General features: G+C 43.9%; 1 protein-coding gene across 1 annotated transcript in view; it reads left to right on the plus strand.

The window, feature by feature from the left end:
• The window catches only part of RNASEH2B (ribonuclease H2 subunit B), an 83,378-nt gene extending 80,828 nt beyond the window's left edge, over positions 1 to 2,550 (plus strand). The window contains exon 11 of the mRNA XM_061170664.1: positions 1,482 to 2,550. Within this exon, the coding sequence (XP_061026647.1) occupies positions 1,482 to 1,514 (33 nt within the window). The 3' untranslated portion in view covers positions 1,515 to 2,550. The remainder of the gene's footprint in view (positions 1 to 1,481) is intronic.
• Positions 2,551 to 12,428: the final 9,878 nt, after the last annotated feature.

Consider the following 12,428-nt stretch of genomic DNA (forward strand, 5'->3'; position numbering starts at 1 on the left):
GCTGAGCCAGAATTAAAGCAAAGCTTCTACTGAGCTATTGCATTTGCATGCCAAGTCTTTAATTCAGCTGTCAGCTTTTTAGCATTTACTGCACTTTTGTTAATAAATGTTATTTTGATGGTCTCACACTAATCACGCCTATTTGAGACAGGGTGGGGCGGAGGGAAGCACCGAATGTGATTTACAGAAGAATCAGAGCTTCTTCATGGATGTTAAGAGAATTGTTACCTTACACATGTGCTTTAATCAGAATGTGTAAAATTAAAGTTAGTCAAGTTATAAGTTCTTTCAAAAGAAAAAAGTAGCCAAGGAATAAGCTTAGATTCATTTATTCTTTTAAGAGCATATACTGAGCACCTGCTTTGTGCCAAATGCTGTTCTAGGCACTAGGAATGCAGCTGTCCACATGGCAAACAAAAATACCTGCCTTCGAGAAGTTTCTGCTCTAGCAGGGCGGCTAGATGGGGTGTCAGCTATTGCCGGGGGCTGTGGAAGAAGCTGAGCAGGGAAGTGGACAGAGTTCTGGTGAGGCAGGTGGTCAGGGAAGGTCTAACCTCTGTCACATCTTATCCACTTATGGCATAGAAATCTGATTTCCATCAACTTTTTTTTTGATAACTAGTAGCTCCAGAGTAAATTGTTTGACTTTGTGCTCAGTAAGAAACCAGCTTTCAATAATTACACTTGTTCCATGGCATTTTTCAGGAGGATATTAAGGACGACTACTTCCACCAGCAAGTCTATACTTATTTTTTATACATTGGATCTGCATAGGAAAAGAGAAGAAAACATGGTTTAAGAATTATTCACCTTAGAACTTTTTTTCATCTGTTTCTTGTATTATCATTTTTTTTCTAAAATGAGGGTGTCTATTCCCTGAGTTTGGGCAACCTTAACATTATTTTGTATTTCACTCCCTTTGAACACTGGAAGGAAAATGTGCATCTCACCCACCTCCAGGAGCCTAACATTAGCCCTAGAATGAGGTCGCCCCAACGGAAACCGCTTCCTTTGCCTGAGGGCTTCTCTTATTTATTTTATTTATTTATTTTATTTATTGATTTTTGGCTGCGTTGGGTCTTCGTTGCTGCGCACGGGCTTTCTGTAGTTGCAGCGAGCGGGGGCCACTCTTCGATGTGGTGTGCGGGCTTCTCACTGCAGTGGCTTCTCTTGTTGTGGACAGGCTTCAGGCTTCAGTGGGCTCAGTAGTTGTGGCGTGTTAGTTGCTCCACAGCATGTGGGATCTTCCCGGACCAGGGCTCGAACCCTTGTCCCCTGCATTGGCAGGCGGATTCTTAACCACTGTGCCACCAGGGAAGCCCCAAAGGCTTTTCTTTGAAGCACAAATGCACAGCTGCTGATCTCAGGGCTAACCCAACCAGCCTTGCTTTTCTGTTCTGGAAGGTGCAGATGGTCCTCGGGATTGCAGGTGACTGCTTCTCCTCACCAGGATACAACATGTATTCTCCTTCTCTCCCTAGGTGGCAGCACAAAGACAGAAAAGGGACAAGTGACAACAGATCCACGCAAGGCTTGGCTGCTTCTCATGTGATTTAAGACACTCCCAAAGGGCTAAAACTTTTTCTTCTGCGCTTCCTAGAAAATCCCCGAATGCCAAAAGATGTATTTTAAAGGACTAACCAGGAATGTTTTATGTCTGTGATCAATACCTCTAGTCCCTTCAGGCAGCAGGAACTCCCCCTGGAGGCGACTGGCATGGAACTAGAAAGCACCCCTAGTGTGACTCTGCCCTGAGGAATTCAAGCCATGTCACCCCTCTGCCCCAGCCTACCCACCATAAAGGTATGGGTTTTTAACAGTCTAGTGCTTCGGATTTCAAAACATTGGGAGGAGAAGGCTCATTGTGAAAACTGGGTCATTTCTTAAGCTGGACCCTGTTGGCCTGCTGTTTTCCTGGGGCTAGGACAGCACTTTTAGGTTTGCACGTGGTGACTATAAGTACTAGATTCCACACCAGAAGCTTTGACAGACCGAGTTTCTACCCTTATTAAAAAAAAGAAAAACGGGGAATTCCCGGGAGGTCCAGGGGGAGGACTCAGCACGTTCACTGCCGTGGCAGGGGTTCAATCCCTGGTCAGGGAAACAGGATCCACAAGCTGCGTGCTGCAGCCCCCCCAAAAAAAGAAAAAAGAAAGCCTGACCTTTCTTTACTCCTTATCACTTTGGCAGCTTCTACTTCATAACAATACCTGAACATGTGCATTTTATGGTCTGCCGGAGTTGTAAACATTGCTTCATTTTTAAAAGATTTGTCCAATGTGTGCATTATTATAATTATTTAGAGTGAGGGCATAAGATATGGGGGAAAGTTAGAAGTAGATGCCAAAAAGTAATTTAGCGGGGAATTCTGATGCATAGTGAAGACGTGTAGGGGGCGGTGCGAGGTTTTGTGCAGACATGGCCAGGAGTTGGTGCTGACTCACCAGCTTGACCCGCAAGAGGATTCGGGTGGAAGCCGCTCGGGTGATCTTCGTGCCTCCTACAGGACCCCAAACCTTCTCTTTGGGAAATAATTTTGTTTCTGAGTCTCTAACTCCATCAGGTAAGTAGGTTCTGGAAAGTACTCTGTAATTTTTTACACACCTCCTTTCACACAGGGAAATTTTCGTTCATCTGTAGGACCTTTAACACTCCCGCGCTTCCGTAGCTGATCGTGTGGTGTAGTTGCAGTGAATCCTCGTCTCCAAAAACTCAATTCTAGGAGTCAGTTGTGGAATTTGGGATGTAGCACAGGCTTCCAAGAGCGAGCGCTCCGAAGAAATTACCTGTTTGATCGCCAGGCCACGTGGGTAGGAATCGAGAGCCTGACACATAGGCGGGCATAACACTGTGGTGTTAAAATTGGGCTTTTTCTGCCTTCTCCTTGCACGATCCCAAATACTGTCCTTGGAGGTCAGTGGACGTATATTTTGGCCCATAGCAACTTCGGGGTGTGTTGTGTCTTTGAGCAAATCGGTTCTCCTTTCAGGACCACATCTCAGGGTGGGAGAGACAACTGGCTTGATGCTGGCCCTCATCTCCCCTCCTCCTGGAAGACTCACCCCTGGGAAATCTGTGTGGGCACTGTGCTCCCACTTGTGTGAGGCTCCCCCGATTTGAGAAAGACTTGGTGGGACAGTTCTGTGTCTTCTCCTGGCTCCACTTCTCGGCTGTGTCTCGGCCCTCTGCCTCCCCTCCGCCACCCTCTCGGCACACACGCGCTCACACGCACACGCGTACTCACTGCCTCCGATTTCGTCCAGCCCTTGGTGGCCAAAACCACTGGATACCGAGGACACCCAGGTCGTCACTGGAAGCCCTACTCTCTTACCTGCGCCCCAACCTCATATTCCACTGGCCTCTGAACTTTGAAGAACTACTAACATTTCAAATGCAGCACACCTAAGATTACGAAAATTCATTATTGTTTTTTCTTTACACAAGTAAAGATGCTTCCTCCAAAAGTTAAAAAGAGAAAGCAAGAGCTGTTACCAGCCTCACCCCCACCGAGGCTCCTCTAGGAACTGTCTCCTTGGCCCTGAATAAGGTCCTTTTAGTTACCCAATTTCCAATATCCAGTTTCCTCTATCCTTCTTCTAGCTGGCAGCCCTATAGTCACTTTTCATACAACCAACTTCATTGTTTTATCTAAGAATCAAATCCTATTGATTCCTCCTTCAGAAATACCCCCCAGGACAGAAATGCTTCCCGGCACTCTCACATAAGCCCCCTCCCCTCTGCAGCCGGCTGCCACCAAGCATCAGGTTTCCCACCTGATTGTCAGCTGTCTTGAGGGCAGAGACCACGTGGCCCAGGTCTCGTCACAGAGCTGAGTGTGTTTCGTGTGTTCCACGAAAGCACGTGAGTCATTGATGCACAAATAAAACGAGACGCTCCTTCTCTGTCAAATTGTCAGGAGTGCTCAGAGCTGGGGCAGTTGTGGGAAACGGGCACTGCTAAGGGGAATATAAAAAGGTACAACTTCTGGGGAGGCCGGGTTGGAAACAAATGTCAGAAGCTTTAAATGTTTGCACTGCCTTTGCTTCAGCAATACCCACTGTTAGAAATACAGGCTTAGGAAATAATCATGAATGTGTGCAAAGCATTAGCTATAAGAGTATTCGTTGTGAGACTGTAAAAATAGTGAATAATTGGGAAAAAAACTAAATTGGAGAGCTGAGGGAAATTAGCTTTTAAAATTGGTGTTCAAAGTATAAGTAATTTCTCTCTCTTTTGTCTTCTTTTTTTCTTTCTTCTTGTTTGTCTCCTTATGTTAGAAATTTTTATGACAAACATGTATTACTATTACATTAATACAAAAATAATAACCTTAAAAATACTTGGTTTATTTATACCATGAGTTCCTTAAAGTTTTTCTTTCAAGATTATTTTTTTTAGTTTTTAAAATTAAGTTTCTTGGAGAAAGAATTGATGTTTCACTATTGTGTGTTTAGTATTCAAGTGTATTCTTAGCAAATCTATAAGTAATCACATAATTGCTCTTCTTTCCTCAAACCTTTGACAGTTTCAGATCCCTGCTATTGCTTCCTTGGCTTCACTTACCCAGTCAAAACTATGTTTTGCTTTAAATTATATGCATTTGACATGTACACGGATGGTGAAATTAATTAATTTTGCTTTGAAGGTTTACTAAGAGCCCCAGAAATCATTGCAGATACACTGGGGTATTTCACAACCAGACTGAGAATTACTGTATCTGTCTACAAAACTGAGGTGAAGCAAAAAAACATGACTGATTAAAGAAAACACAGAAAATAACCTGACATTTGTTGCTACTCGCCCTTTTCTGGTTTTCTTCCCTAGCACATAGTAACCAAATTACTCAACTTCGAAGTAAGAACTGAAGTCTCTATCCCACCACCCCATACACATACCCCCTGCTTCACTTCTGACCTCTCGGTGCTTTCTCACTGCTTTTAGAGTGAAGCCCCCCATCCTCCCCGTGGCCTGCAAGGCCTTGCCTGCCAGAGCTCCAACCCTTCCATCTCGGTTACAGACACACTACTTTTTAGATGCTTACTCTGGCTCCACGGCTGTTAGACCTGCTGTTTCTCACCTAGAAGGTTCTGCAAGCCCTTGCGAATTAACTAAGTTCTGATCTTCCTGAGTTGGCCATGGGAAGCCTTAGGGAGGCTCGGCTGGCCTTCCAGGCCAGGTCAGACTCCCTGCAGCAGCTCTCCTGGCAGCCGGTACATCTCGTTCCTGCAACTTTCACAGAGACGTGGTGATATTTGTACACATAAATGATTAGACAAATGTTTCTCTCTCCAACTACACAAAGCTTCAGGAAGGCAGAGACCATTTCAGCTTAGCATTTCTGCAGAAAAGAGGTCACATAGCAGGGCTGAGACCACCATCCTTGCCTGCTTGCAGGGTTGGCCCTTGGTTGATGTCTAGAACCTTGGCTTCTCACACTGAGATCCTCCGAGTGGCCCACTGTGCCCCCAGATGGCACAAACAATGTGGTGTATGCTGAACACCTGCTTTTCTACTGGGGCTCTGGAATTTGGGAATGTGCTGGCCAGGGGGTGCTCACGTGACCAGCCCCCAATAAAGACCTCAAGCCAAAGTCTCCAATGGTCTCCCAGGCAGTCACTACCTGCCTGTGGCCGCACTTGGCTGGGGGGTGCACTCTGCGTGACCCCTCTCGCGGGGCGTGGGGGGAACGAGCCTGAGGAAGCCTGCACCTGATTCCTCCCACTCCGCCTGCGTCCTTATCACACAGCTGTAATAAATCTTGGCCATGAATACAACTGCATACAACTCCTGTGAGTCCTCACAGCAAATATTTGAATGGGAGAGCAGTATGGTCAACACACCATTGTATCCCCAGAACCCTGCACAGTATTTGACATTTCGTAAATGATTTACTACCTATTTTTTGAAAGGAAAATGAAAATGACCTCAGAGTACTAGGGCTAAAGCTATCCTGTGGAAATTCTCAAAGGAACTAAGAAATAGAACTTATCAACTACATTCTAATAACCCGAAGAATGTACATACTTCTTAAAAAGGCAGAATGAAATTGATTCAGGAAAGTTAGCAATGTCAGAGCCTGTCAGAATTTCTTTCTCACAAAGACGAATGTTCTGGATCTGTGACAGGGCTGGGGAGCCACGGGCCAGGACCTGCACACGGGCCCCCCAGGCGGTTTCCAGCTTTCCTGTCCCCTCCCTCTTTCTCCACGTCTGTACACTGTCAGCCAATTGGATCAAGCGGAGTGACACTCAGGATTGGGAGCAGCGCAAATTTGGAATCGTCTGGAAGCCTTAAAAAAGACATGCTGGGACCCCACCCCTAGAGATTCTGATATAATTGGTGTGCTGTGTGGTCTGGGCACCAGGACTTCCATGTGCAGCCCCTCCTGATACCCTCACTCCCCTTCTTTTCCTCCCTCGCCCCATCTCCACCTTGACAATTGTATTTCCCAAGATCCAGGCTCCCACTCAAGGCCAATCTCTTCTTATTTTTTGGAAGACTTCTTAAAATTTCTGTTTTCTGCCAATAGGCAGGCACACTGATCAGAGGAAGAAATAACACCTTTTATCTCAACAGTACCAGAGGGGAGCCGCTAGGACAAGCAGGCGGAACTCAAAACCGTAAAAATCAGAGCCATTTCAGAGAGGGTCACGACTAAGAACATCCCGATGGTGCAAAGTCATTCCTGAGAATGTTGTTTTTAACAATGATCAGCCATCTACACCACCACTCGGCTGCCCCGTCTCCCCCATGCATGCTTCACTGACCTATAAAATGAAGTTAATTAATTTTATTTTGAATATTTGGTAAGAGCTCCTTATCCTTGATGAGGGAGCACATGTCATTTACTGCCTTTGGGAAGCACTCTACTCCAGGAAACGTAAACTCATCCGTTGCCAGTTTTCCACTCTTCTCTGGGGAAGACAGCCGACTCTGAGATGCATCAGCGACTCTGAGATGCATCAGCGTTAACTGGCAGAGCTGTGATTTCTCTCTTCTTTGTAGCACCCAGCAGGGCTGCTCAGGGAATCCAGTGGGTGATAAACTGGGTGAGGAGGGTTATCTAGGTCTTGAAAGTCAGCAGAGGAGTTTGACTTTGAAGTGGATGGAAGTGTAGGTTCTCAAACAGAAGAGAGGAGCCATGAAAAGAGGGAGGGCTCTGTGGAGAAGGTGGGCCTGGGCTGGAATGATTGGATTTAGGCAGGTGTGGCCCGAAGCCAGGCCCAAAGGAGCAAAGAGCTCCTTTGGGAGTGCATGCACCTACTGTGCGCCCACCTGCCCTTTGCTCAGAAGGAAAAGTGGAGAATTCCTGAGGCAGTCTCAGCTCTGGAGAATCCCTTTAGGGTATAATTACACTCTTCCTCTGCTTGGTGCTGTGGCCTAAAGGTGGCAGTGGAAATGCCAAGACAGGTTGTGGTTAGAACCTCTGCCCCTGGGAGAGTCCACAAAGGCTGGCTAACAGGCCTGGCTGGACGTGGCCTGTCCAGGGGCCCTGGGGTTGGGCAGGCCCAGGCAGGAGTGAAGTCAGGAGACCTCATTTACTCAGGTGCTAAGAATGGCGTCAACTTTCAAAGCCCTCAAGTCGGTTTTACGCCCGGGCAGAGGTGACAAATCAGTTAATGGGCACTAATCATTTTGTGGCTCATTTATCTTCCCAGTGAATACTTTTCAACACAAGCATTTACATTTCCAAAGAATAAAGACTTGTAAAAAGGCTGGTGGAATTTATGGCTGCAGGAAACTGGCTCCCAGTTTGCTCTGCTGACAGGTTTATAAGGCCAAGGAAGTTCATAAGGTAAAATGAATTTCCAAGCAAATGAATTTTTCGGAAATGAATTTGTGACCTCTTTTTTTAAAAAAAAACATATACCAAGGTTATTTGCATTGATTTCATTAGTGAACAATGAAAAGTGGTCAAAATGCAGTATATCTTATTTTTTTAAATGTGAACAAAAGCACCAATGGCTTTTTGTTTGTCTTGTTTTTAAGAAACGATCTGGGTAAAAGATTCCTTGGGTCTTCAAAGATATTTATTTGGTCTGTTTTTTAAATGGATGATTTGTCTAAATAATTTTGTTAAAGTTAGTAAATATCCTGTCATTTACAGTGTAGTTTCCAGAGCACTGGCCTGGCCAGGCAGAACGTGGTTACCGTAACACGTAACAGCCTGAATTCGGTCATCAGGGAACTGAGAGCAGAGGGGGATCCAGTTATTTCGGTTGCATTCAGGATTAGAGACTAAATCAGTACATATTAAAAGTATTAAAAGGCCTGCGTTTTAAAAAATTGCCATGGAGATGGGAAGGAAGGCAGGAGGCAAGGGCCCTGGAGACTGGAGATGTTACCGCAGCCCATGCATGTCAGGCAGGACAGGCCTTCACACCTGCGAGAGTTGCTCCGGGAAGAACATTTGGCCCCAAAACCAGGAAGGCCAGGATTTCAGTCCTGGCTCTGCCATCCTGAATAAGTTATCTAACCCCTTGAACCCCCTATTACCATGCCTCTAAAATGGAGCAGGTAATAATACGTGCTCCCAGGAGTATTAACATATGTAAAGTTCCTAGCCCAGAGCCAGGCCCTAGTAATTTTTCTCTAGAAGTTAGTTCTTCGCTTGACACTTCAGAGGCCCAAGCTGCTCCCCCATCCAAGCAGCCTTGAGCCTAGCTTCCACTACCCGTGATTCGTTTCTTGGACTTAAACCTTGGGTTGTCCACCCTGCCTTAAGGCTTTAGAGAGCCTTTCCCCTCATTGGAGAAATGAGGTCCAGAAAGATAAGACGTCTTGCCCAAATGATAAACTAAGAAAATACCCTGAATACTTTAAATCTATAACCGGGGGTAATCACCAGTTAAATCCATTTCACCTGTAACCTGTCTTTACACATCAAGGTTGTTTTAATTGTTGCTGCAAAAGACCTGCACCTCATCCAAGAAGCAGGGAGCCTAAACAAGATGTTTGCCCGAGGTGTTTTCCAGAAACTTGGCATCACCTGTGTCTATTTGGAGCTGAGCAAGTTAAGGCTGGAAAGGACCACTGACCCTCCAACCGGGCATGCGCGAGCGTCCTCTAGGTGACCTTTTGATGTCAGAGGGCCGAGAACTCCATCCTCAGATCAGGCCAGGTGCCTCCGTTTTTGAATGTGCAGAGGCCTGTAGCTTAGTTACACCTGCACAGAATGACAATTACCCACCTTTTCCCAGTAACCTATCTGCGAGCTCCCCACGCCCCAGACCGCCCTGCTGCTTTATGCTTTATCCTATAAATACCTGCGCCCCTTGCCTTCGGGGAGGTGAATCTGAGACCTCTTTGCTCGGATGCTTCTCTTTGCTGCAGGCCTCGGTGTCTCAGCGTTTTGGCTTGCTGAGCATCAGGGAAATGAGTCTGATTTGGCAACAAATCTACCTGAGTCTTCAAGATATCTATACGCTCTGGAAAGTGAAATCCCCTATCCTATTATTTTTCTTTAAAGGATTTTCAAAATTAGCTGCTTCAATCATTTAGGCTTTTCATGTCGAAATTTGAAATACTAACGTCTGCGTAGCTTTCTGGTTTAAGGTGAAGGTGGGAGGTCTGTCTTCTTTGAAGTTGTAGAAAGCAAAAGGGAAATAAGAAATGAAGATTTAATTTCCATTTTCAGCAAAAAGGGAGTTAAAGCTGAAAACTAAACAGGTGGATGGGCTGGAAAAAGCAGGGGAGCATATAGGAGGGAGAGGAGAGGCCAGTACTTGACTTCAGAAATCAGGATGAGTCAGCAAAATGTATTTGTAAAAGAGATCAGGTGATGGACCAGAATCTAAGCCTCATGTTTACAACAGAGACGATGTGCAAACAGGGCAGCAAAAACTCTCCTGGACCCAGTTTGGTTGTGGAAAGTAGAGGTGATGGGGTTTTAAAAAATCGCACACTTGCAGGGAACGCCCTACCTACAAGTAGCAGGGAAAAAGATGCTTTTTGAAAAACCCCACAGCTGCTTGTCATTATTGGTTGGGGGGAATATATCTATAACCAGCACCAGAGCCTGGTTCATAATGAAAATTCCTGCTAGGCTGGGATGTGGCCCTGCAAGTATCTGGTCCAAGAAAAACTCACCTGCCTCAAAGGTGAGGCATCAAAAAGAACAAACCCAAGTTATTTCAAAGATACAAAACCAAAAAAGATCAGGAAAAATAAACATAAAATGCTGCCAGAGAGCAGACAAAAACAGTAAGAAAAAGTATTTTTACTACCAGTGTAAAATATTTAATGAAGCAGTTACCTCTACAAAGCCTGGGCACAAAGCAGAGACGCAGGAATCTATTTGGCAGTGATAACAGGACAACAAGAGACATGTGAGCTGACAGGGTCCAGGGTACAAATAGGAGGAAAAGAAAGAAACCAAAGAAACAGGGATGAATTGGAAGGAAAAAGAGACAACAATAAAAGCTTAAGTGAGGAGCTTGGATCAAAATGAGAAAAACCAAGCAAAATTGAATGGATATGGGTATAAAAAGGATTTATTAAACAGGACACAGTGAGCATAATACTGATGCAAAAACCTGGTAGTAATTGTACAACTGAAAAAACTACTGATGCAAAAAATGGAAAACAAAATCTTACAATAGACTCAAGGAACTCAAAAGAATAATACAATGTGACAAAGCGGGGTTTACTCAATGCAAAGGTGGTCCCGTTACCGAAAGTGGGCGTCCGGCTGCTCGCTGCTCAGAAGCCAATAAAGAGGCAAGGTTCGTGGAAAGGAAAGTTTGCTTTATTTCAGAGGCCGGCGGCTGGTGGGGGGGAATTCTGGGCCAAAGGCCGACTCCCCCCACCTCCACTGACGACCAGTGGGCAAGAGCTTTTATAGACGGAACGGAGGGAGGGGGCTACCTATAGTGATAGAAACAGCACGGTCAGCTCTGACGATCATCTTGAAATTGGTCCTGCAGTGATCTGATCAGCATCCTCTTGATTGTTTTAAGTAGAGTTAGTCTTCAGTTCCAGGGTCAGTTTGTTCCCATTTCCTTGAGGCCAGTTCTCGGAATCGCAGCAGCTTATGTCATGGCTGCAGTCTGGTCATCATGTAGTTAACTTCTTCCACCTGGTGGGGTTACAGTATCTACAAGCCAGCTCACAGGGTAGGGCTCAGAATATTATCTATAGCCCTTGAGAAGGAACTAAAGGTCCTTGACTTTGCTCCATGACTGAACTATTATTGTTTTGTCCTGTTTGACCGATTTTCTTTGTTTCTGCATTTTCTCACTTCTCTGATTAAGCTTATTCTTTGGCTAAAGTTTTTCTACAGACAAAAGGCAGGCTGAGGACATAGGGAAGGACCATAGGGTACTGCTTCATTTCAGTTCAATATTAGGAAGTCTAGTTATGTGAATTCACCACATTAATGATCAAAGAAAAATATGTATTTATCTCTTTAGATGCTTAAAAGTAAAATTCAATGTCCATTACTGATGTAAGAAATTCAGTGAATTAGGAACAGATGTGTACTTCCCTAACAAACCAAACTGAAAGTCAACATTATGTTTAAAGGAGAAATACCAATAGCATTCCTATTAAAGGCAGGAATAAGATTTAAATGTTATAAACAGTTAGAAAAGAGAAATTAGATATACAAAAATTGAAGAGTAAAGTTATCATAATCTGTATACTTGGATAACCCAAAAGGATCATCTGAAGATTATGAAAAGATTTCAGTAAGGTGGCTTAATATAAAATCAACATTTTCAAAAGCTTTCATGCATTTAAACAACTTGTTAGAAGATGCAATGCAAAAAAAGACCTTTTTACACTTACAGTAACAACAAAAAAAAGCCAAGGTAACCAAGAATAAACCTAAGAAATGTTCCAGATCTATGTGAAAAAAACTTTAAATTGATCCTAAAAGACACAAGAGCAGTCTTAAACAAATGCAAATATTCTTGAATAAAAGGAGTGAATTTTAAAAAGATGTCAAATCTCCCTGAATTAAATATCCCTGTGTTTAAATACTACCAAGATAATTTTGTAACTAGTAACTATATGTATGCATCAGAACAAATTCCAAGTGGATCAAAACTTAAATGCTAAAAGTAATAGAAGAAATTTGGGAGACTTAAAATTCTTTATAGCAAAAATCAACATAAGCGAAGTTCAAAGACAAGTGGGGAAAAAAATATTTGCACCTCATCACAAAGAACTAATTTTCTAGAAACTGAGAAGTAAAAGGACAAGCCAATAGAAAAATGGGTGAGAAAATGGGCACTTTAAATGAATGGAAATAAACCAGATTGCAAATGCATTTTTCCTTTGACTCACTAATTTTAGTTCTGGGAACTAATACTTGAAACAGTATAAAAAAGATATACAGGCAAAATTATTCATTACATCTTTGGTTGAAATAACACAAGATTGGTAACAACCTGAATGCTCATCTATGTGGGGCTAATTAAATAAAT

Source organism: Eubalaena glacialis, chromosome 16, assembly GCF_028564815.1.
Source record: "Eubalaena glacialis isolate mEubGla1 chromosome 16, mEubGla1.1.hap2.+ XY, whole genome shotgun sequence".
Taxonomy (NCBI): domain Eukaryota; kingdom Metazoa; phylum Chordata; class Mammalia; order Artiodactyla; family Balaenidae; genus Eubalaena; species Eubalaena glacialis.